Below are 23,643 nucleotides of genomic sequence, written 5' to 3'. Positions count from 1 at the left end.
TTACATCCAGTTAAACTCAAATTTTTATGACAAATAATTCAAAAACAATTTTATTGCATCAAAACATAAAGTTAAGATAAATTTTATCAGTAAAAACAAATTATAAAAAATAATAGGTACCTACACATTTTCGTGCATCTTTTCCAAACACGTAACCCACATGTAAAAATAAGCTTGACTTCCATTTATTTAAAGTTGAAATTATTTTACATTACCAGTACTAAACGTCCCATGGGAGGTGCATGTGTCAGATGAATATGTGATGGCGGGAAATGCCGCCATCTTGCGCTGCACCGTCCCGCCGCACTACAGCGAACGAGTGCAAGAAACCGAATGGTTCGCTGATGATGAAACTAGTGTATTTCCTTATTTAGGTAAGATCGTTCTAGAATTTTCAATAACTTTTTTTAATATAACGCAAGGGGATTGACTGACTGACAAGGGCACAGCTCAAACTACAGAACCCATCAGGTTGAAATTTGGCATGTAGTCATTGTTATGCAGATAAAATATAGAATATGGTATGGTGCAACTATTTTTTCTCAAGGGAACTAATTATATTCTAGAAATAATATAATTTTATGTAGCTAAACAAAACCGTAGAAAACTTAAACAACCCTTGTAGTATTGAGCGACCTAATTGAGGTAACCCTTCAAAAATTCTAACAAAATATATATTTTTATGTCAAGGATCTGCAGACCCATTTCGCCAACCCTTCTGTAGGATAATTAAAATATTAAACGATCTTTATTTGCGGTTTCTAACCCGTTATGTATTACAAAGAGACTGCTTAGCCATTGACTATAGGTACATATTATAAAGATTGTTTTTAATCTGTCTTCAAAAATATATGACATTAATCTTTACTCTTTGTGAGGAAGAATCGCCAATTAAATTAAATTAAATTTTTAAATAATCTCTCGTTCAGAGTTTCATATGTACCACGGGTATAAGTAAAAAATAATTAATGTATGATATTTTCTTAATAACAAAAAAATATACTTTAACACACATACTACTTAGGTACTAATTTCACAGGTTCCTGTATACATTATAAAGCATTTGTAAATATAAATAAACGATAAAACTACATTAAAAAACCTATTTGAAACTTCTCTAGTCTTTTGCATTACTTCTCTTCAACAAAAGTTCATTATAAAGCAGGACTAATAAAACTTTGACAACGCCGAGTTAAAGTTCAATTTCTTGTATTATTCTTAAGAGCTTTCATATTATTAATTCATTGCTTTTCCATTTTACAATAAACCCATTATTTTAAGTTACTTTTCCCTTGTTTATGTCGTCTAGAGAAGTGTCATTAACATTGACCTTGATAAAAATATTTATAAAAATAAATAAGAAAAAGAACATTATACAGATATTTTTAATTATATTTATAAAGAAAATATGATCAACTACGCATCCTGTTATATTTCACCTCTCTATAGGTACGCCTTCGTCACACACCTCAAAAAAAATTGCTAGTCTAGAAACGTTCTGAAACCTTCCATAATAAGAAATACTTGGAAAGAAATTTCAGCAAAAGCTATAGCAATGTGAGTCATTCATCATACGTCCTCAGGGAATAAAGACTTGAAAATTTTGTGGCTTTGGGGAAATTTTTAATTAATGTCTGTGAATGGTGTTGCAAATGAGTTTAATCCTTGAGTTTATTTGGTGAATTAAATTATTATATGTCTGATACACTCCGCGAGTTTCCAAAGTAAATTCGTATCGTTAAACGTTGGACAGATTCTAAATTTGAATAATATGGCGGAATATTTATACACATTTTAAAATTGTGTTTTTAAATTTTGTTTAATATTAACAATCAGCTAAAACATTTCTGCCAATAACAAAAAATAATATAATTATATTTTTACATTGAACATTCAACGAATTCGCGGGCTTTATTTCTTTTTTTTTTTTCGTCTTTTGACGTTTGGTACTGGCATAACACAACTTTTTTTTAAACAGGTTCAAATTACGAACGCCTCGATGACGGCTCATTGTACATAAGCGCCGTGAGTCCAGAGGATCGGTACACCGTGTTTCGGTGCCAAGTTCGAGATAAAATTACCAACAATGTATATTCTAGTCAATATTTTGGTAAGTTTATTATAAAATTAAAATATATATATAATATTAATTACGCCACGTGCAAATTCTTTTACTATAAAGGTAACGTGACATTTTGTTAATGAAGGTCCTTTCTTATTAATTACTTTTATTCTGAAGTAATATAACCTGGAGACATTAAGGGTATTTTGCTAACAATGGTCTTGTTAGGGAGACCATCAATACAATAGATATAAGATTCAAGTTTCATTCATTATAATAAGGTATTTGCGTAATGTGTACCTATAACTAGTAGCAAGTTTGTCAAATCTATAAAAAAATCAATTAACAAATCTATCGATTGAATAATATTTTACGGTCAATACTTTTACAACTTTTACCAATCAACTGAGTAATTAATAAAAACCATATAAATAAATTTAAGATGCTTTCAAATACGTCTTTAATTACTTGCTTTTTTAAGTAAATACAGAAACTAACTTAAAAAAGTACTAGGTACGCTGCCTTCCAGCAGAAACAACCAACCAAGGCACATATAATGATACCACCTAAAAGTGTCATAATTCAAAAGCGAAACGTAATTAAGATGTCTCCTCCTTAATCAGGTCACATAATAGTAACAGAGCCGAAAGGGGAGGTGCGGCCGCGATTAGCTGTTGAGATGCGGTCGCGGAGGGTGCAGGTGGGCCACGATGTGCGGTTACCCTGCGCGGCACACGCTTGGCCAGTTCCTACATACAGGTAATTTGATAGTAATCACATTGTTTTACGTATTGATATATGATACCAAGAGATTAGGGTTTGATTTGAAGTTGATTGATTCGAAGTTATTTTGAAAGTCTTATTTTATTTCTATTTATTGTACACATCTTATTTAGATCTATAACATATCACTGTAAAACAATCATATTCGATCATAAAAAAATAGTAAAACAGGCAGTTAATATTAAAATTGTTTTTATGTAGGTAATGATTTGTCTGAAGCTTTTAACTTTCCTAAATATATTCGTGTCATTTACGCTTATGTAAAAGCATTATTAAATGTATTCATATCTACCAATCTAAATAACCTTGAATGGTTTATTAAATAAACAAAATATTATTACGCTAAATGTCTCTCCAATTCCGAAATGACGCCGTAAATATGACGTCCCTGCCAGCTATTGCACGAATTACGTTAAATTTTATGAATTTTAGAGTGAGATTTATTTTATAGGCCTATCCCGTATCGTACAATTAATTTGCATGAATTTGTATTACTTATTATATTTTGTGCTACGCATAATTTAACACTTTACACGTGATACTACATCACACAATTGTCAATAATTATAATAAAACATATCATGTTATTTTCTTATGATTTTATTCGTGTATCTTTTAGAACTTAAAAATAGTCTCTTCGAGACCACGCTTGCTGTAAAGTGTATGAAACGTCGGATTAAATAATATACCTAAGGAATAAATCACTTAAAATCCGATAAAAGTCTATTTGTTTCCAAGTGATTTGACGACAGAAGGAACAAAACATTACCTAAACGTTTATCCCGCACGTATTATGTATTCGAAAAGATTTGTATCCTATAAAAAGCTCCCGATCCACGACTGTATCTGACAAGTTAAGCACGTATCGCATCTTTGCTGAGCAAACAGATGCAGGCCTGCAACTGTCGTGTGTCGAATGAAAAATGAAAACAATGCGGGGATTACGCTCTGCCAACCGCACGGGAATATGCAGACGTATCGATGCCGATACTTATCGAAATTAATCATTCATTCATAAAACTATGTAATATGGTAGGAGAAGACCTATGTTATCCTACCATAATAAATATAATAGATAAATAGCCTACTGTATGACTGGTTCTATGGTTGTAGTCGAGAAGGAGAGTAGGATAAATCTGAATTTCCAAGACCATATTTAGCTTCTTAGAAGAGTGGTTTCTTTCTGACCTTCACTTCTTTGCATCAACGTCGATATATCCTATAATTCTTTTTTAATATAGGAGCTAAGCCAATTTTACTAATAATTATTAAACAAATCGGCTTTTATAAATTTATAAAGAATAGAAAAAATTCGATCACGAGGCGGGACTCGAACCCGCATCCTTTCGCGCCATTCCGGGGCGGATGCCTGACCAATTCAGCCACTCGTGACCCGCCAGAGCAATCGAATTTATTCTATTCTTTCAGTTTTATGTGTCTTAGGGACACACCGCGCGCCATCTATTGGGATGATTAACAACCATCTCAACCAATATGAAACACGAGTCACGAGTGGCTGAATTGGTCAGGCATCCGCCCCGGAATGGCGCGAAAGGATGCGGGTTCGAGTCCCGCCTCGTGATCGAATTTTTTCTATTCTTTATAAATTTATATTTATAAAGCATTTGAATGCCATAAAATAATAAATATCAATTTCAACAAAAAAGGTCGTGCTCCATCGTTACAATATTGTATTCACTGAAAAGTGTTTCATATTGGTTGAGATGGTTGTTAATCATCCCAATAGATGGCGCGCGGTGTGTCCCTAAGACACATAAAACTGAAAGAATAGAATAAATTCGATTGCTCTGGCGGGTCACGAGTGGCTGAATTGGTCAGGCATCCGCCCCGGAATGGCGCGAAAGGATGCGGGTTCGAGTCCCGCCTCGTGATCGAATTTTTTCTATTCTTTATAAATTTATATTTATAAAGCATTTGAATGCCATAAAATAATAAATATCAATTTCAACAAAAAAGGTCGTGCTCCATCGTTACAATATTGTATTCACTGAAAAGTGTTTCATATTGGTTGAGATGGTTGTTAATCATCCCAATAGATGGCGCGCGGTGTGTCCCTAAGACACATAAAACTGAAAGAATAGAATAAATTCGATTGCTCTGGCGGGTCACGAGTGGCTGAATTGGTCAGGCATCCGCCCCGGAATGGCGCGAAAGGATGCGGGTTCGAGTCCCGCCTCGTGATCGAATTTTTTCTATTCTTTATAAATTTATATTTATAAAGCATTTGAATGCCATAAAATAATAAATATCAATTTCAACAAAAAAGGTCGTGCTCCATCGTTACAATATTGTATTCACTGAAAAGTGTTTCATATTGGTTGAGATGGTTGTTAATCATCCCAATAGATGGCGCGCGGTGTGTCCCTAAGACACATAAAACTGAAAGAATAGAATAAATTCGATTGCTCTGGCGGGTCACGAGTGGCTGAATTGGTCAGGCATCCGCCCCGGAATGGCGCGAAAGGATGCGGGTTCGAGTCCCGCCTCGTGATCGAATTTTTTCTATTCTTTATAAATTTATATTTATAAAGCATTTGAATGCCATAAAATAATAAATATCAATTTCAACAAAAAAGGTCGTGCTCCATCGTTACAATATTGTATTCACTGAAAAGTGTTTCATATTGGTTGAGATGGTTGTTAATCATCCCAATAGATGGCGCGCGGTGTGTCCCTAAGACACATAAAACTGAAAGAATAGAATAAATTCGATTGCTCTGGCGGGTCACGAGTGGCTGAATTGGTCAGGCATCCGCCCCGGAATGGCGCGAAAGGATGCGGGTTCGAGTCCCGCCTCGTGATCGAATTTTTTCTATTCTTTATAAATTTATATTTATAAAGCATTTGAATGCCATAAAATAATAAATATCAATTTCAAATCGGCTTTTCTTTATCATATTCGCATTATTTTTTCTATCTCATCGAGAAAACCGTCCTGAACAACAACAGAAATAAAAACAACATAAAACACCCTTATCATTCTTTTCATTCTGAGTTTTTATCAGAATAAAGACTGTTTACTGTTTTGTGATAACTTTAAATCGAATAACATGCGTCTTACCGTACGTACTTACTTACAACAAAGCAGTACGATCCCTCACAATTTTTTTACCCTTCTTTGGAGGTAATCAAGACTGAAATCCGCAGCTTACATTCTTTGAATAGGTTTATTATTTTTCGTCTTACAATCTTATTCTGGGAAGGCGCCTTTTTAATTTAAAAAATAATTAAAATAAACTGCCTTAGAAATATATTACAGAAAGTCCTTCAATTATTTTTATTCCAGCACATTGTCAAAATGTTCCAAGGAGATGAGCGTATGAATTGAAATAAGAAAATAAAAGCAAAAAATTGGAGTTAGATGAATTTCGTTGAAATACATAAATTACCATAACTGATGACTAACATAAATATTAAATCAATTAAATATTTTCAAAGCCAAATTTTGTGGAGCCTATTTAAAAAGCGTAGCCGAATAAATAATCCCATAAATTTACGTGCCAAATTGGACGTTTTATTTGATGCGAATCTGTTTTGATCCTGTGTGGATATTTTACCACAATTTTATAATTTCAGCCCGTGATACGTTTTAACTGGCAAGAAGCAATTTACTCGGAACCTGGCAAATAACATTATACCCTCGTAAATGTATTTGCGATGAATTTATTTGGCTGTAACTACTGCCTATGTTACACGTTATTCAAATACGTATTTGATCGGTCTATATGGATTTATTTACTCCAAATATCCTATTTATTGCTAAAATATTTTAATTAAAAACGGTTAAGGCAGATATTGCTGCGTAGAAAATTCCAATAATTAGAATTTATTTATGAATTACTTCTTTCATATTTTACATTAACACTATCATTATATAAGTTCTTGCTTTGAAAACAGATTTACTATTTACGATGCAGCTGCATGACATCTAAATACCAAAAGGCTACATTGCCTTGCAAATAAATTGAAGATTATTTATAGGTTTTACCAACTAGCAATAGAAAAAAGTGTACATCCATAGGTTTTTTTATAAACTAAAAGCTTTGCGGCCAGTTCTATCAACAAGAAAACGTTTGTATAGGTGCAGACCAATCCAAAGCTTCAATTCATATTGTATTTACTTTGGTTTGCGACAAACTATCGGAGCAGTTTCGCTTTACCCAATGGCCAATACCAATTACCAACACAGACGTCGCCTAGATCTTTGAGATCTTGTTTATACAGTATTTGTCAATAATTACACGAAAACTTTGAGAATTGAAAACATTTATATTTATTTTTCACAAAGCACATGGTATTTTAACAAGATCAGTGATAATAAAATGTTCATCTAGATTTGAGAGTTTTAATTGAAGATCGTATAGTTCTAATAATAATTAATAAAGTAATACATTAACCGCACTATATCTCAAGGCGATATAACTTTCATTTCATAACCGTCGTGGAACCTTTTCAATTTACTTAGTTCATATCTAACGCTTGCTAGTAAAACTTTGCTCTTTGATAGTTTATATGCAAGTTTATTTGCGCTCTAAAAAGAAAATTACGCAGTTGTATGTGCCATAACTTTCATTCCCTCAAGGAAAAATCCTTTAAAATGCAAATGTCTTAGTGCTATTCAACTGCATTCAAAACTATTTCCAAAAGGAAAGCTAACTCGGAACATAGAAGATTTCAAACCTCAGCCGTTCCTTTTCGAGAAATTGCAGCAGGATTAGACGACATTTGCTAGCAGCTTTCTTCTACTGCTTTGAAAGTACCCGCACAAAAGTTGAACAGTCACGTCCGTATTACCCAATGCTTTCGCCGTAACAAAGAAAGCGAATGTGTATTCAAACAAGACCGACTCACTGGACTCATTCGGATTGCATTTTTACAATTTTATACATTACAGATTTTACAAATAAAAGCTATAACTAAAACTGCCGTGCCGTGGATTTAAAATTTTATTGCAGTGAAAGTACTGCGTTAGTTTTTATTTTTCTTTCAGCGTGCTCGATAAGTACCGAGACCGAAACGTTAGCTCGATTTTAAATAATTTAAAATTCACTCCGGTTTTCTAAAGTATTTACGATATCGGTGCTGCTCTAATTCGTTTTAGAGTAGAGCTGTTTTACTTATTCACGTAAGTAATAGAATTAAATAAGATTGTGTTTCTTTCGACATCTTAATGCACGAATCAGTGACTGCCAAAGTAACTTAAATTTGCATACAAATTATTAACTTAAATTTGCATATAATTTAGGGCAGCCAGTTAGCAACTTTATATTTTTATTCTTACGAATCCATTTAATATATTATACGATTATTTCTAGATGGTTCCGTGAACACCACGAACAACTAATACCCATAGAGAAGACATCAGTGTATCCACGAACTAGGATACTGGGTGGGTTGCTCCGAATACAATCCGTGCAGAGGGAAGACGCAGGACGCTTCATATGTTGGCTCAATAACACTGCCGGCAGTGACTCTATCCATATTTCACTCATTGTTACAGGTGTGTATAATTAAATCTCTTTAGATAATTATAATCATGGGGAAAATGTTGGTATGTTGGTTGAAATGGATACGAATTTTGGAAATCGCAGACAGCTATAAAATAGACTAGATAGAGAACGCATAAATTAGACTGACCGTCTTACACTCTTTGGTTAAATGAAATAACAAATATCGTAGTATAATATTATTATTAGTCTGTGCAAATATGTATAATGACCGTAAAATTTCCAATTTTTCTATTGCAATTTTTAAATATTTTGCAACGAAAAGAAATATATTTGTCAACTGTGATACTTATTTTCTAGAACCAATATCCGTCCGAATAAAACCAGATTTACTACGACCGAAACTAAACGCTGACATAAGCATGGAATGCAAGGTGTCCGGCCATCCCATCGAGGTTGTATATTGGATACACGACGGCAAATCCGTGAAGGACACAGACAGAATACGAATCTCTGAAGACAGGTTGAGGTTACATATCAAAAATACACAGGTTATAGACCAAGGGATTTACCAGTGCTTCGCGAGCAGTACGCGAGATCAAGCGTATGGAATTGCTCAGGTTTTAATTGAAGGTACATGGAAAATTTTAATCTCTAAATATGGTAAAGTGCACGATGTAATCAATCATAAAATAGAAAAAAAAGTAGAGCGTTGATTCTATTCTTTAATTTGTAAGTAGGTATACTAAAAACTAGCCAAGTCTGAATATTTCATATCCTAAAGTTTTCCGTTATAAACATTCCCTGCAGCTGAAAACGATGATGCTAATGATGATGTTAATTATGATAATTTAACATTTAAAACAAATCGCCTTACATAAACTTTATTTTCAGTATCAGACAGTAAACGTGATTCTGGAAACCGATCTCGACGAGCGCCCTTCGCTCGTAGCACGCATACACATGACGCTGACTGGAATTTCACTGGCAATAGAGGTAAAGTGTCAATAATTAAGTTACGAATAAATAATAATTAACAGGTTTGACGAAACATTTTTTTACATACTGTGTGATGTGTGTTTTACATTCCTTTGATTTAAGAAACTGTTATTTGTAAACTTTGGAATAGCTCATTTCTATCTCCTCGGTAAGAGAATTTTATTTATAAATTTTTATTGACCTTTACTTTAGTCTCAAAGTTATGAAGCTTACCTACTGTTGGAAATTTATCCATGATTTCAATTTTTAAGAAACGTAGTTATCACTATATAAGTTATTATTAACATTGTTTCAATAGTTTTACAGCAAACATAAAATTCCTTATCCTAATTCACGATTCAGGATCATTTTATAATACCCAAGTACATTTATCTTCCCTGTACAAAGCTTTAGAACGTGTTATATTACTAAAGAGTAAAGATAGACTCACAGTCCAATCTAGAGTGTCTATAGAGAACCGTCGATACCTCTCTAAAACGAGAGGTATCGGTACACGGGAATTTGTTTATAGAAGCCGAGTTTCTTTTTTCATCACGTGGTAGAGTTTCGAATCGCTTTTAATGTATGTATTATATGAATGAAAGTGAGTATGATCGTCAAACACAAAAAGGATTTTTGCTCTTTATTTTGTTCATACCTACGTACATATTCTAATTTTTCATTAGTTTAATAAAAATTATAACACTTAGGATTGTCATAATATTGCTATCAGAATACCTACTTATTAATGAATTCAAAGGTACTTATAGTTAATTCTTCATAAAAACATATCTTATCCATCCATACCTAAAAATGCGTAAGTAACTCTGTCTGTCTGTCTGTTACTCAATCACGCCTAAACTACTGAACCAATTTTTATGAAATTTGGTATGGAGATATTTTGATACCCGAGAAAGGACATAGGCTACTTTTTATCCCGGGAAAATGACGCAATCCCGGAAATCCCACGAGAACGGGAAATGCGGGTTTTTCTTTAACTGCGCGGGCGAAGCCGCGGGCGGAATGTTAAAATCAGTTAAAAATTTACTCGTAAATTAGATAAACTTGTTTCATTATGATGTTTCGAAATTTAAATTGTGATGTCTACAATGCATCAAGCTTAAAGGGCATCAAGAAGTTCCTACTTCCTGTACAAAGTATAAGTTGTATAAAATAAATTGAATTTTAAACAAGAGCAATAACAATAAAATGTTCGGTGTAAGAACTTTACAAAGTATGGATAAATCATGATGCTGTGTGTTTTCATCGTACTTGCACGAAGTTAAAACATACAACTTCATAAATTCTTTATGAAGATTCAGAAATTAAGGAAATGTGTGTTAGATATAATCCACATTGTTGTTTTGTGATATTTATTTCTATTTGTGATTTATTTAACTGCTGTATCGAAGATACAAGAATATAAATAAACATTTGCGTGAATAAAGGTATAACATATAATATATCTAATGAACAAACAACAATGTTATCTAATAACCTAATGAACAATTTAAAAATAACTTCAATAGAAAATAAGACGCAAATATAAGCAACATCAATGGGCGGACAAAACCACGTGGCAATTCAATTACATAATATAAACTAACATCATAACAAGTTTTAATCAGAAACTGATACCAGAGCTTTGATCTGATTGAACTGCGGATGAAAAAGATAATCAAACAAAAATAAATATTGCGGTTATTAAATAATAAAATGTTACTAATATTATATGGGCTATGTGGTCTGAAATAAATGAATTTTATTTTTTATTTTATTTTTATTTATTAAGGTTATTCTGAGCGAGATGAACCCACAGTTTTAAAACCGAAATGTAATTAGGATAACGAGTATCGAACGGAATAAGTACAGCGACTCAACTTTTTATCCGCTCTCGTTTCCTTCATCATAAAATATTTAAAAGTCCATTTTTAAGCGCGGATCGCTGCAAGCTATTAGAGTCAGCTCTTCAGCTCAAACAAAGAGCTGCAACGACGGAGCGCGCCTGCCGGGTGCCTATCGCGCCACAGCACTATGTACGAAACCGCAAAAATCCCAATTAAGATCCTATCTCCCTACATTAAGGTCGTTTTTACCTATTAAACGTACGGCATATGAGTCCCTTTGTGTCATTATTAATTTGCTCCCCGCTATTTGGTGTCGCTGCTCTTGAGAGCTTAAGGGTCGTCGCAATGCACACATGCTACCTATTGGCGTATAGGAAACCATATTCCTTTAATGACTTGTGTAATGTTGCGTTTTAATTAGATAGGTTATTCTGAATACGCTTTGTGTAGAGATGAAAGAAAAAAAAGCGGACAAGACCCAGCACTTATAGCGTTAGGGTTCTTTTTAGTACCTTAAAAACAACCCTTTAAGGGTCATCACTTCGTGTTTCTGTGTCTCTTCTACATATATAACGAAAATAGCCCTTCATTTTATTCAGAAAAAAACACAAAACTGTGGTAAATTTTCTAAATCTGAAAAAGGCATAATAATATACTCACTTATTGGGATAAAAGTTCTTGTTGGAAAAACGATCTTCTACTGTTGTTTAAAAGTTTTATAGTATCTATTAACAACAAACATATTTAGATAATCCATTCAAAAAGGTTATCCACTTACCTCAATCAGATAATAGCAAAAGTTAATTAATCAGTAATTTAATGAATATACAAGATCTGTGGTACAAATGTATGAGACAGACGTGCTCTATAAATTATGCAAGTGGTAGACCCACAGTTAACAAGCCTCATTTGTTCTTGTCGTGTGCTCAGAAACTATTGGATATCGTATTGTTTTCCAGTTAACGTTTAATTAGAAGGATAAATACCGTTTTCCACGTGTAGGGAATAGTGAAGATATATTCCTTGAAGCTTGAGTCATGACTGTAAGGATGGAGTTATTTGTTGTTCTTTATATTATGACTGTAAAAAATTACTCCAATTAATAACGTACCATTTTTTTAATTCCACAAGACATATAACTTCGATTATATTTATTATATTTATATTTAAATAAAAATATAATATCTATTAAAATAAACATATTGAAGTAATTTCGGTTAGAAATATATCAAATCATTGAGAGCATAATTTGGATTGTTCACAATAATAAGTTATATACGATGTAATAGTTTGAAGGTCAAAGTTTGAACTATTCCCGAATTATTACAAATTAAACACATAACACGTTCCACCTGCTTCATATTAAGCAAATTAACGCGAACTAATGCTGTAAATCTGTTTACTTTCCGAGTAACTTGTAACTTTCTACCGTAATAAATTCAGCCGAGTAAGTACTTCAGTTACACGAAATGTACAAATATTATTCCACAAAATTAAACAATATCTAGCCGTGGCAGAAATGCTTTGCTAGCATTATATTTCATTTGCGTTTACGGCTATTATTTCAATTCTATTTCGGTTTTCATTTTAGTCCTTGCAATTGTTCGCGATATATAGAATTCTATTATGTTTAAAATGTTTTTTATAAACATTTGATCCAATTTATTCTAGCGTTAAAGGATGTATTGTTTGGAGGTTCGTACAAACGCTCGTATCTAGATAAGATTAAATGTTGTAAGCGTATTAAATCTCCGCACCGGCTCGCATAGAAAAGAGCAACAATTGCCAGCTGTGTTTTACTAAGTTTTAGCGTTGTACGAATAAAAATTTTGCAGTATACTAACAGTGGGCTGGATTTTATGAACCAGCGTAAAACATTTTCTGTACAAAAAAATACAAAATTCGATTATGATTATTGTACCTACTTAAAGTGCTAATTGTTCGCGAACATGTCAATTTTTTCTCTGATTGATCACTAAATAATGTTTTCACTGTTTTCATATATTATGCACCTATAATTCATAGCGACAGGAGATTCAATATTTGATTATAACAATTTACGAAAATCTGAAAATATGAACACGCTGAAATCATGTCCTATTTTATAAACCACAAGTTTAAAAAAACAGACTACGAACAATGAACATAATGCAGCGAGGTTCACCATTCTTCATGCAAAGTATCTTAACAGGATAAAAAATTAGCACAACAAAGATAGGAAATCCGCATTGTACGGTATAATTTCATGAAAAATACAGGCTTAGGAGAGTCGTGCCGCGGACCGCTCTGGGCGGATTTGGCCGGCTCGACCTACCTACATAACTGCGAACTGCTTAGTCGATACGCAAATTATACTGAAATCTCCTGCACTCAGCTCTGTGAAAATTAATGAACTTATTTATCTTATCTCTGCTCACAAGCGACTTTGGCCGCGTGAAATAATATCTCAAATGAATTACTACTGAAAGAGCGGGCCAGCGTTGATTAAATAGAATGGAAAAAGAACAAATTGAGAATATTTGGCAAATAAAATTATCTCGCATAAAATAAAATGCGGGCTTGACTATTTTGATTTAACTTTGGTTTATTGATAAATGGGAAAAAGTTTTTCTAAAATAAAGAAATTATTAGGAACAATTAAATTATTTTACCACATAAATTCTGTAATGTTACCTTTACTAGTAGGTATATGTAATAAAATTCACAAATTTGTAATAATATATTGGACATATTATTCAAAATTTTATGTTCACAGAATCGAAACCCGAGCTCGTCTACTGGTTTTCGGAACAGACTCTTCAACCTGGTCCAAGCGTATCGCTCAAATGCGTAGCAATGGGACATCCTCCACCGCAATTCACTTGGACTCTAGATGGGTTTCCCATACCCACTAATTCACGGTAAGTGAAATAGGATTTTAAAGCTTTCAGTTTTATGGAACGTTAATTTTTATCATAAAATACTACGTGTCATATTATTCTTTCATTTCATAAAATATTAATTTATTCGACGTGGTAATAAGGAAATTCAAACACTGATTTAATACCAATAAAAATGGCATATATCTTTACTTTCAACACAATTCAAGTCATCCATCACTAATCGAATTTTTCACCAGATTTGTCGTCGGCCAGCACGTGACGCTGCAAGACGACGTCGTCAGTCACCTGAACATAAGTCGCGTCACAGAACAAGATGGCGGCGAGTACGCGTGTGTGGCCAGCAACACCGCGGGGAAAGCGAGCCACGCTGCCCGAGTCAATGTATACGGGCTGCCGTATATACGGGAAATGCCCAAAGTTACAGCAGTCGCGGGCAGTGATTTGAATATCAAATGCCCGGTCGCTGGATATCCGATTGAAGCTATCACCTGGGAAAGAGGTAAATGTGTATTGATTTGGTTGAGAATTATGATAATGTAAACACGTTATGCCCAAGTGTCTGAGCCTAACTTATTACGTGACATTTCGGTAGAATAATAAAATAAAATATAAGTACAATTTTGTATCAAATGGTCGATGCTTTTATTAAGTTTAAACGAAAGTTTATACAAACAGTACCTATTTGTTTATTCCACTTTAATTACGTTGAATAACATTTATTTCAATTTCGACACATTTCAATATTGCTGTTTTATTGCAATATTACCTATGAGGTTGCGTCATAAACTGGATAAAACTACCTACATTAACTGGATAAAATAAGTTTAGTTGTTACAATGTTATAACTAATAAAAATGCAAATGTTTAAACAATTTTCAAAAACCTTCATAAGCTTTCATAAACAAAATATTGCCCTACTGCAGAAACAAACACCGCACGTGTAAGAAGAATTAAGTCAGTACAGACACTACAAACAAGGTGACCTATATATTTTATAAGCCCAACCACTTAATTCAAGCACCTGAAAAAGCCACTTAAGTAAAATACATAATTAGGCGGCGTAAATATTCTGTAAACACAAAATTTATGTGTACAGATTGGCAAAGTTTCTCAGAGCGTTTGTAAATAATATATTTATTGCTCTATTATATTTTTAGTAGAGTAAATTTCGCTTTTAAGTATTTTTAATAGCTCTTTGTTATAAAATTTTCTTTAAGCCTTTGAATATTCATGAATAATGAAATTTGCTATTCTTCCGCAACTCGACCTTTTATTTACTGTAGATATTTTATTAACAAAATATAATATGCGTATTACTTTCCCTTTTCTTTCTATGTCTCATTTTCACTTATTTCATGTAGGTTGCGAAATAAAATAAAGAATATCTAACGTTTATAAAGTTGTACATTTAAATCACATAGATTTTCCAATCCAAACCTATGAATCGAACCTTCGAAATTTTTTTCACAGAATTTAGACATTTTAATCAAAACCGCATACTGCATTCTTCTTATGGATGAATATAAAACTAAACTTATCATTTGAACATGATTGCAAGTCAACTTCTTAACATGGGTCTCTGCAAGTTACCATGTTACCATATATTGTATATAACAAAATTAGGTATAGGAAAAGAGCTCATTTATTACTGATAGCTAAAGTGATCAAATCGTGTATTTTCCGTTTAAACGGGCCCGGAAGGACACTTTAGTGTATCGAATTAAGCCCGTGGGAGGTCACGGGGAGGTTCTTTCGAGCAACAGGTCGTTAAGGAAACTAGAGTAAGTAAACGGAAAGTCGTCTGTTTTTCCTTACACAATCTTAACTGAGCTAGGTTGGACTATTGTCTTCAAAATTGTAACGGTTTCTTATCAGGACTTCACAGTTGTATGGTATTTCCGATTAATTTCTGGAATCCAATCTTATAGATAATACATAATTAGTTATATTTTTAACAACCACGATTGTATTGAATAACATGTATGAGAATGCTTTAATTGTGATTAATTATTAAATTACTTCCACTTTAGCTGCTTCCCATTTCCTTTATAACATTTTAGGATCGTTTTGCTAGAATATATGTATTATTTATTTATTTATTAATATATTATTATATTAAGATAGATGAAAATTAGAAAGATTAAATAGACGAATCTATTTTTAATTATTGAAATTGGATATATGTCATAACTCATAAGGTAAATAACCAACGACAAAATATTCAATAAAAATAGACGATACATATTACACAAAAAAGCAATAAAATACCCGCGTGAAAACGTGAGCAAATTGCCTCACAGCTTCTAATACGAAGGCCTCGCACGATCCAATTAGGGAAGGAATTTTTAACTTAGTCCCAACGTGATTTCTCGTTCACGTCTTTCTTCGGAAGCTTTAATAGCTTCTGCCTTTATCCATAGACAATTTGTTCGAGTTATTTTATTTGAATACGTTATATTTCGACGAATGGTACTATTATAAATGTTATTGAAAATACTAGTGCGAAGAGGATATTTTTGTATATTTTTAGGGTAGCCTGAACTTACCGATTAGTAATGAAAATTGTTCCACTTTCAAGATTAAAAACTCAATCAATTACAGAAACGACATCTAAACAAATAACGAAAAATTCCAAGATTTACAAATACAAGAATTATTTTGATTAACAACAGAAAAAAACGTCGCAATATTTTGTCCCACATACTCGTGCGTTGCCGAAGAAAATGTTTCAGAAAAATCTATATTTAATTAATTGGTCCACTCGAGCATTCCTATGTCGGGCCACTCGACCGGAGATCGCAAAATATAAAGAAAATATCCGACCGTAAAGCGCTTAGCTCGTTTAACAGAATTACTGTGTAAGATCAAATTAAGACTGCTCGGTCACTCCCCTGTAATTTTCCTTTTCCGGTCCGACCCTTGTCAACAACGATCTTATCTCCTACATGAGACTTTATTGAGTCGCCATTTAAATAATTTACGTACCTCCCTTTTACGCTGCTTATTGATAAAGGATCTATAGTTTTTATCGAGAGTGCTACCAGCTTCCAAGGGGCCAATATTTTACAAGCTTTTCTTTAATAAATGATATGTTATGTTGATATAAATAGGCTGGTAGCAAGAATGGTAGTGATTATTAATAAAACGAAAAAAAACTCCATTCAAGGACAACAGGGATAATTTAAATTCTTATAAACCTTCGTATTAGTGTTTCATTTTCGTGAACTTTTTATCCAAGAAATATTTTTTACAGATGGTCAAAATCTTCCTCTAAACCGGCGTCAAAAAGTGTTCCCAAATGGTACTCTGATAGTGGAACAAACTCAACGTGGTGAAGACGCAGGCACCTACACCTGCCAGGCGACGAACAGACAACGTCATGTAGCAAGGCGTGAAGTAGAAGTGCAAATATTAGGTAAGATTTATAATCTGTGCAACAAAACATTCTCCATAACTTAATTTGTTCAGCTTTATTAATATTTAGACAGAAATATTTTATTTCACAAACAAAAGTAACCTTCTATTACAATACAAAAACAAATAATATTTGTTGAAGGTTAGATATTAACCTGGATAAAGCAGATGAATTTTCACAACACATTTTTAATTAATGAAGGTTGAGTTATAAAACAATTTAATGATTAATCAGCAATCTGACCTGTTTCTCTATTTTCTTGTAAAAGATTGCAAATGCATCATAAAATCACAGATTCAGGAGGCGGAGTTATTCATGCGTAATTCATTAAACTCAGAGCGCCGGCCGGGCTATTACTCCGCGGCAGACCTTTAATTTTCTTGCCTCACACGGTTAATAGGATAATAAAGTAAAATATAAAAATCTTAGTTCCAACCGCGAGCAACTCAGGTCGCCTGCATTAAAACGGCGATAAACAGGGCTTAAATTTCCAATTAATTACTCGTAAAATCCAATGGAGCACAGTTTTTCGGAACGCGTTTGGTGTTCTGCCAGAACGGCGTTTTAGATGGCTTAATTGGAACCGGGGAGCGGGGCTCGTTTAAAGAATGCGTTGTCTTTTTGTCTGCAGTGCAGCCGAAGATATTGCCGATCCAGCCTTTGACGAATCTGTTGCGGGAGGGTATGAGGGCGGCGATATCGTGTCAGATATTGGAGGGGGATTTGCCGATCGCGTTTCGTTGGGAGAAGAACGGGCAGGCGGTGACGTCATCGCCGTACGCGCCGAGCGGGATCCTCACGCGGCGCATGGACGAGTACAGCGCGTCACTCGTCATCGAGCACATCACGTCGCTGCACAGCGGGAACTACACGTGCATAGCTTCTAACGTGGCTGGCTCGGAACGGTTCACTGTGCCTTTGACTGTTAATGGTTAGTTGGCGTACATTTCTGGTACATTTTAAAGAAAGAAAAAAAGCTTTATTGCCAACAAAAAGAATTTCTGGTACAGCTTTACATTTCTGGTATGGTTTTTCTTTAGGTTTAATAATCTTGGCTTATTAATTCAGGCTTTAAACATTCCTGTAGGTATGCTCCGTCATTTCTGAAAAAAAATGAAATTGAATTTAGTTATGACTTTGTACGTAGCTACAAAGCATACTTACTCCTTAATTGAACTGCATTATCAAGTAGGAAAAATGAAATACTTGACTTCACAAGCTTCCACTTAATTTAGATTGAAATTACATTTAGTTCCTCCTCGATGGCGCTTGGAGCCAAACGATATAGCAGTAGCGGCTGGACAAGATGTCACCTTACAGTGTCAAGCAGATGGCTATCCAAAACCCATCATCACGTGGAAAAAAGCTGTCGGTAAGTAAAACTTAATTAAAATTAATTACATGAGGAAACAAATATAGGGAAGAACGTATATATGAAAGGTAAAAAAAAGGCAAAACGCCCTTTTTTCCCTTTTTTGGTTAGTGATCCAATGAACCGCATAAAAAAGATTTAGAGGTAAAAGTGAAGGAAAAAATTGTTTTTAAATAAACGCGTATACTTAAAGAAAATAATGATGGACGAACTTGGTTACCGTTTATAATTATCCGCTTAAAAATTTGCTTTGGTATTTTTATAGATAGGTACTTATTGAAATAATTTGGCATAAGCAAACAGTTCTTTCTCCGTAATAGTTTATAGTTTGTACACAAACAAATATCAAAATATCATTAGAAAATGTATAAAACTTCAATTTCCATTCCATTTCACTTAATATACAACTACTGTGTACCTCTATCAATATTTATCGTATAATTTAAATTGCGGAACTCATATGAAATTGTATCGTACTTTCTGCAAAATAGATTCCAGACGCGAAAAGAATATTTATAAGTTATCCGACTTCGACATTCGCATTCGGAATTATTTAAAGCAAATATTTTCTTGTTTTGTTAGATAAATGTGATGTTTTTATTATGAAAACAAGCCATGTGGCAGCACAACTGTACGATTTATTATTTTAATGAAAGTCATCATATTAATGCAGGCAACATCGTATTTTCCTAACTTTGTAATTAACTTGCATATTTTCATTTTTATCATGTAATGTTGATGGGTATTGTGTTGTTTATATAAATAAAGAATCCCCTTTGAATCTACACTCGTAAAGTTATTAATTTATTTACCTAATTAATAATTTAGCCTTTTATTTTAACTTTTTCGCAAAATAGATATACATATATATATACCTACGCAATAATATATTATGGGTATTGGTTATTGGTTATTGATCTTGTTATTTATATAACTATCAACAACATACACGTGTTATTTCCTACATACTCGTTATTCGATATATTTTGTACCAGGGAACTAATATTATCATACACGTGCAACTTATTCCAACATACTTACGGAAAAATCCTTATACTTTATATTTATCAGATATATATTGTATTAGGAAAAACACCGGGCGAGTACAAGGACTTCATGTTCGAAGGCAGTTCAAGGGTCCTAGAGAACGGGTCGCTTGTCTTCGAGCGCGTTGCCAAAGACAGCGAAGGGCATTACTTGTGTGAGGCGAGGAATGATATCGGCGCGGGACTGAGCAAATTAATATTCCTGAAAGTTAATGGTGAGTTATTTTTGGATTTTTCTTTGTTATGTTGCCCGGATTTTGTATGTATGTGGTTTCGTATGTTTATTTTATTTATGACTAGCTGTGCTCCGCGGTTTTACCCGTAGTGCTCCGCTCCTGTTGGTCTTAGCGAGATGAAATATAGCCTATAGCCTTCCTCGATGAATATCTAACACCAAAACAATTTTCAAATCGGACCAGTAGTTCCCAAGATTGGCGCGTTCAAACAAACAAACTCTTCAGCTTTATAATATGCGTATAGAATATAGATGATGATATTGTCATGATATGTGTATTTTTCGACTTATATCGGAGACGGTTTCTTTATTTCTGCTTGCTCTCTACCTTGTTCATGTTGTCTTGGTAATATTTGTATGTGTGGTTTCGTATGTTTATTTTATTCATGGTGATAGGTATATTTTAGGTATATTTTTCGATGAAGGAACCGTTTTCCTGTTTGGTTGAAATTGATTTGTAGGGTGAATATAATTTAAAAGTAATTTAACTATGCTTTCGATGAGTGTAATATTCTGAGAGCAAATAATATAGTGGATGTTTATGCAAAACGCGTTTTTCCTCATGCTAAAAATTTGTTTCTAACGTGAATATTATTTATAAGTAAAGTGTTCTTACTTTAAATGTATTTACATAATATCCTGATAGAAATATTTTTTTTAAGTGACTTTATTTGAAATGTTTAATATTACTATGATAGTTCATAGTAACATACCTGCAGCATGAAAACATATTCCTGAAATAAACGTGCATGAAGAGAATAAAATTTCATAGTTCAATACTAGCCAATGCGTCATTTATATACAAATTCTATTATCAAGTTCGATTCAATCTAAATCTGAACAAATAAAAAGAGTAAAATATATAGTATATTTTAATGTAAAAACTGAAATCATAACTTTGCCCGTCGTGTTAAAAAGTTTATAGAAAGTTCAAACAAAATATAGTCAACTTTCTTTTTAAGTAGGAAAATCTAAATACAATCAACGCTATCGAATCCTATTTAAACTCTGAAGTTTTTATTTATATTAAGTTGTATATTTATAACTGAAAATCACTCAAGAGTTATAAAACACTAGCTTTCCGCCTGCGGCTTCGCCCGCGTTTTCAAAAAAAACCCGCATAGTTCCCGTTCCTGTGGGATTTCCGGGATAAAACCTAGCCTATGTCACTCAGAAATGATGTAGCTTTCCAACAGTGAAAGAATTTTTCAAATCTGCCAAGTAGTATCGGAGCCTATTCAATTCATACAAACAAACAAACAAACAAAAAAATCAAACCTTTCCTCTTTATAATATTTGTATAGATAATTGGCTGGATGTACGCCAGAAATCCTTACTGTTTGCTCAATTATTCCATAAAACTTTAAATTGCTCATATCTATACAGAACTTTCAACTATTCGGTATTTGAGGAAGTTGCACTTAAGCATTCCTATGAGAAATAGTTTGTAAGACGGATCGGAAGTTGGTGAAAGTAAAATACCGGAACTACTCGAGAGCAAAATTCTTCACTTTGCATAGAGTAAAGAAAGTTGACAAACACGACCTACATCGCACCAATTCCTTCAAATATCTAAACTTATTTCTGGGTAAATGTATGTGCTAAGAATTTATCTACATTGAATTGTAGACATAGTACAAAGAAATTGCAAAGATGTTTCATATTTAATAAGTAGGTAGAGAAAATTATGACATTATTATATCCTTAGAATTAAAGCTATTTCTTGGAACCTCTCAAATGCCCGAAACCAGTTTCATTTTGATGTACTAACACTCGAAAGTTAAAACGCATGAAAATGAACGTGGCTATGTGGATAATAATTTATGCACAAAAAATCATTGATCTCGAGAAATTTGACTAGAATAAAACGTTAATAGCGAACTTTTTCATTTTAACAAAAAGAAAAGATATGAAAAATACTTTCTTTATCTTTTCATTTTTACACAACCTTTATTGCGGTTATAGATATATACCTAATATCGAAGGAGAGCAATTGCAAAACCGCGCTAAACTCGTGGAATTCCTCGATAGCTCTCCGCGATGACTCGTACAAGAAACTGAAATGAAAATTCTTTACCCTCATTATTGCTTCAACAACGGGCCTCCGACTACCTCCATTGTGCTAAAGAACATTATTTTTCTTAAGTCTCTCCAAGTATTTTCCATTAAAATTATATTATTCTCGTACGGACGCTTTAAATGCAATATACGTGCACGTTTACGATACTTTAATCAAAATAATGCGGCATTTCAGCGAGTCCATTCACCGTATTTTATTCTGCAGCAATGCAATTTTTGAAAACTTTCGCCACGTTTAATCTACAAAGGTGATATAGGGCAACCGTTTAAAATTACTTAAGAAACAGCTGAGGAAGAAAGGGGAAAAATAATATTGTACTTTCAACGAAGTTTTCAACTCGAAGCTAAACTTGTGCACTTTACAAGAGTATTATTCACACCTGAACTGGCAGCGATGTTCCGAGTCAAGAAGCGTCCGAAACTTAAATAACTTTATTCTAACGTTGGCCTCCTTATTTAATTCTATAGAATTGCGAAAGGTTCCGATAACTCGCTCAAATTGCTCGGCTGCCATTCCTTTTATATTATACTTAGGTATATAAAATCAAAGAACGTCCATTTCTCACCATTTTACAAAGCTTTTCATGAAGATCGCAGCTATTGTGTTGGGGAATTTTCACTTAAATTAATTATTGATAATAGAGTTATTATCTTCTATTCTTACGTACTCAAACAAGCTTTAATTTAATAAAGTTGGTAGGTACTTCGCTGTGAAAACACACCTTTTCATGATCATTATATATAATTGAATTGAATTTGTCTTCGCATTTTGTTTGTTTAATATTACATCTAATTGAATGCAATGAGAGCTAAATATTATTAGAATAATAACATTAATTTCGTGTGACTAACATTCACAATTTTTTATCATATCCAGTCTTAGTAATGATACTTAAGTAATGATACTTAATGATCTAAGTATCCAGTATTTCAATATTTTATTTTTATTGAGAAATAATTTTTTTTTTTTATTAACAGTACATGATTTTGAATTTTTAAATATTTTACAAAAATATTCTCCTTATTTTCTCCTAATATAAACCTCACGTTTCAATTTTCAAAAAAAGAAATATTAAAATTGCAAGCGATTTCAAAAATTGCGACTACGACTCATCTGAAAGTGTAATTTTGTGGGCAGATGTTACTTACTAACCACAGATAACAGAGCACAGATATTAAAATTTTCTCGATATTCTAAAGATATAATGTGATCTGTGGTCGAAAAAATTGGGAGAAAAACGTCGAATAGAGGTGACGAAAACTGCGTGCGTTTGACCAGAAAACTCAATGACCGTACATCGCAATACGTTTCGTCTTTATTGGAAAACGAGACAGTTGGCTTCCACAAGAATAAGTTCACTTTATACGTGTTTGTATTCAACGATATTGGCTTTTGTCGACGGACAAATTTATCTTCATCCGTTACACTTTGACTCGCCGGTAACAAAAGCGCCCGTTTGCTATTTGTAATGGCTA

At 33.2% G+C, this 23,643-nt stretch overlaps 1 protein-coding gene across 1 annotated transcript in view; it reads left to right on the top strand.

Annotated features, from left to right (window-relative positions):
* Dscam4 (Down syndrome cell adhesion molecule 4) overlaps positions 1-23,643 on the top strand; it is a 148,124-nt gene that overhangs the window by 108,548 nt on the left and 15,933 nt on the right. The window contains exons 5-16 of the mRNA XM_090111163.1: positions 219-374; positions 1,979-2,110; positions 2,686-2,821; positions 8,182-8,366; positions 8,674-8,946; positions 9,208-9,309; positions 13,894-14,038; positions 14,257-14,519; positions 17,274-17,435; positions 18,067-18,366; positions 18,688-18,807; positions 19,895-20,068. Coding sequence (XP_089967289.1) covers positions 219-374; positions 1,979-2,110; positions 2,686-2,821; positions 8,182-8,366; positions 8,674-8,946; positions 9,208-9,309; positions 13,894-14,038; positions 14,257-14,519; positions 17,274-17,435; positions 18,067-18,366; positions 18,688-18,807; positions 19,895-20,068 — 2,148 coding nt within the window. The remainder of the gene's footprint in view (positions 1-218; positions 375-1,978; positions 2,111-2,685; positions 2,822-8,181; positions 8,367-8,673; positions 8,947-9,207; positions 9,310-13,893; positions 14,039-14,256; positions 14,520-17,273; positions 17,436-18,066; positions 18,367-18,687; positions 18,808-19,894; positions 20,069-23,643) is intronic.

Source organism: Colias eurytheme, chromosome 16 (assembly GCF_061535395.1).
Source record: "Colias eurytheme isolate Ceu_HAF_F1 chromosome 16, ilColEury1 Martin Lab GWU primary, whole genome shotgun sequence".
NCBI lineage: Eukaryota > Metazoa > Arthropoda > Insecta > Lepidoptera > Pieridae > Colias > Colias eurytheme.
The sequence above is the reverse complement of the archived record's forward strand: the minus strand, read 5'-3'. Positions and strand labels throughout refer to the sequence as shown.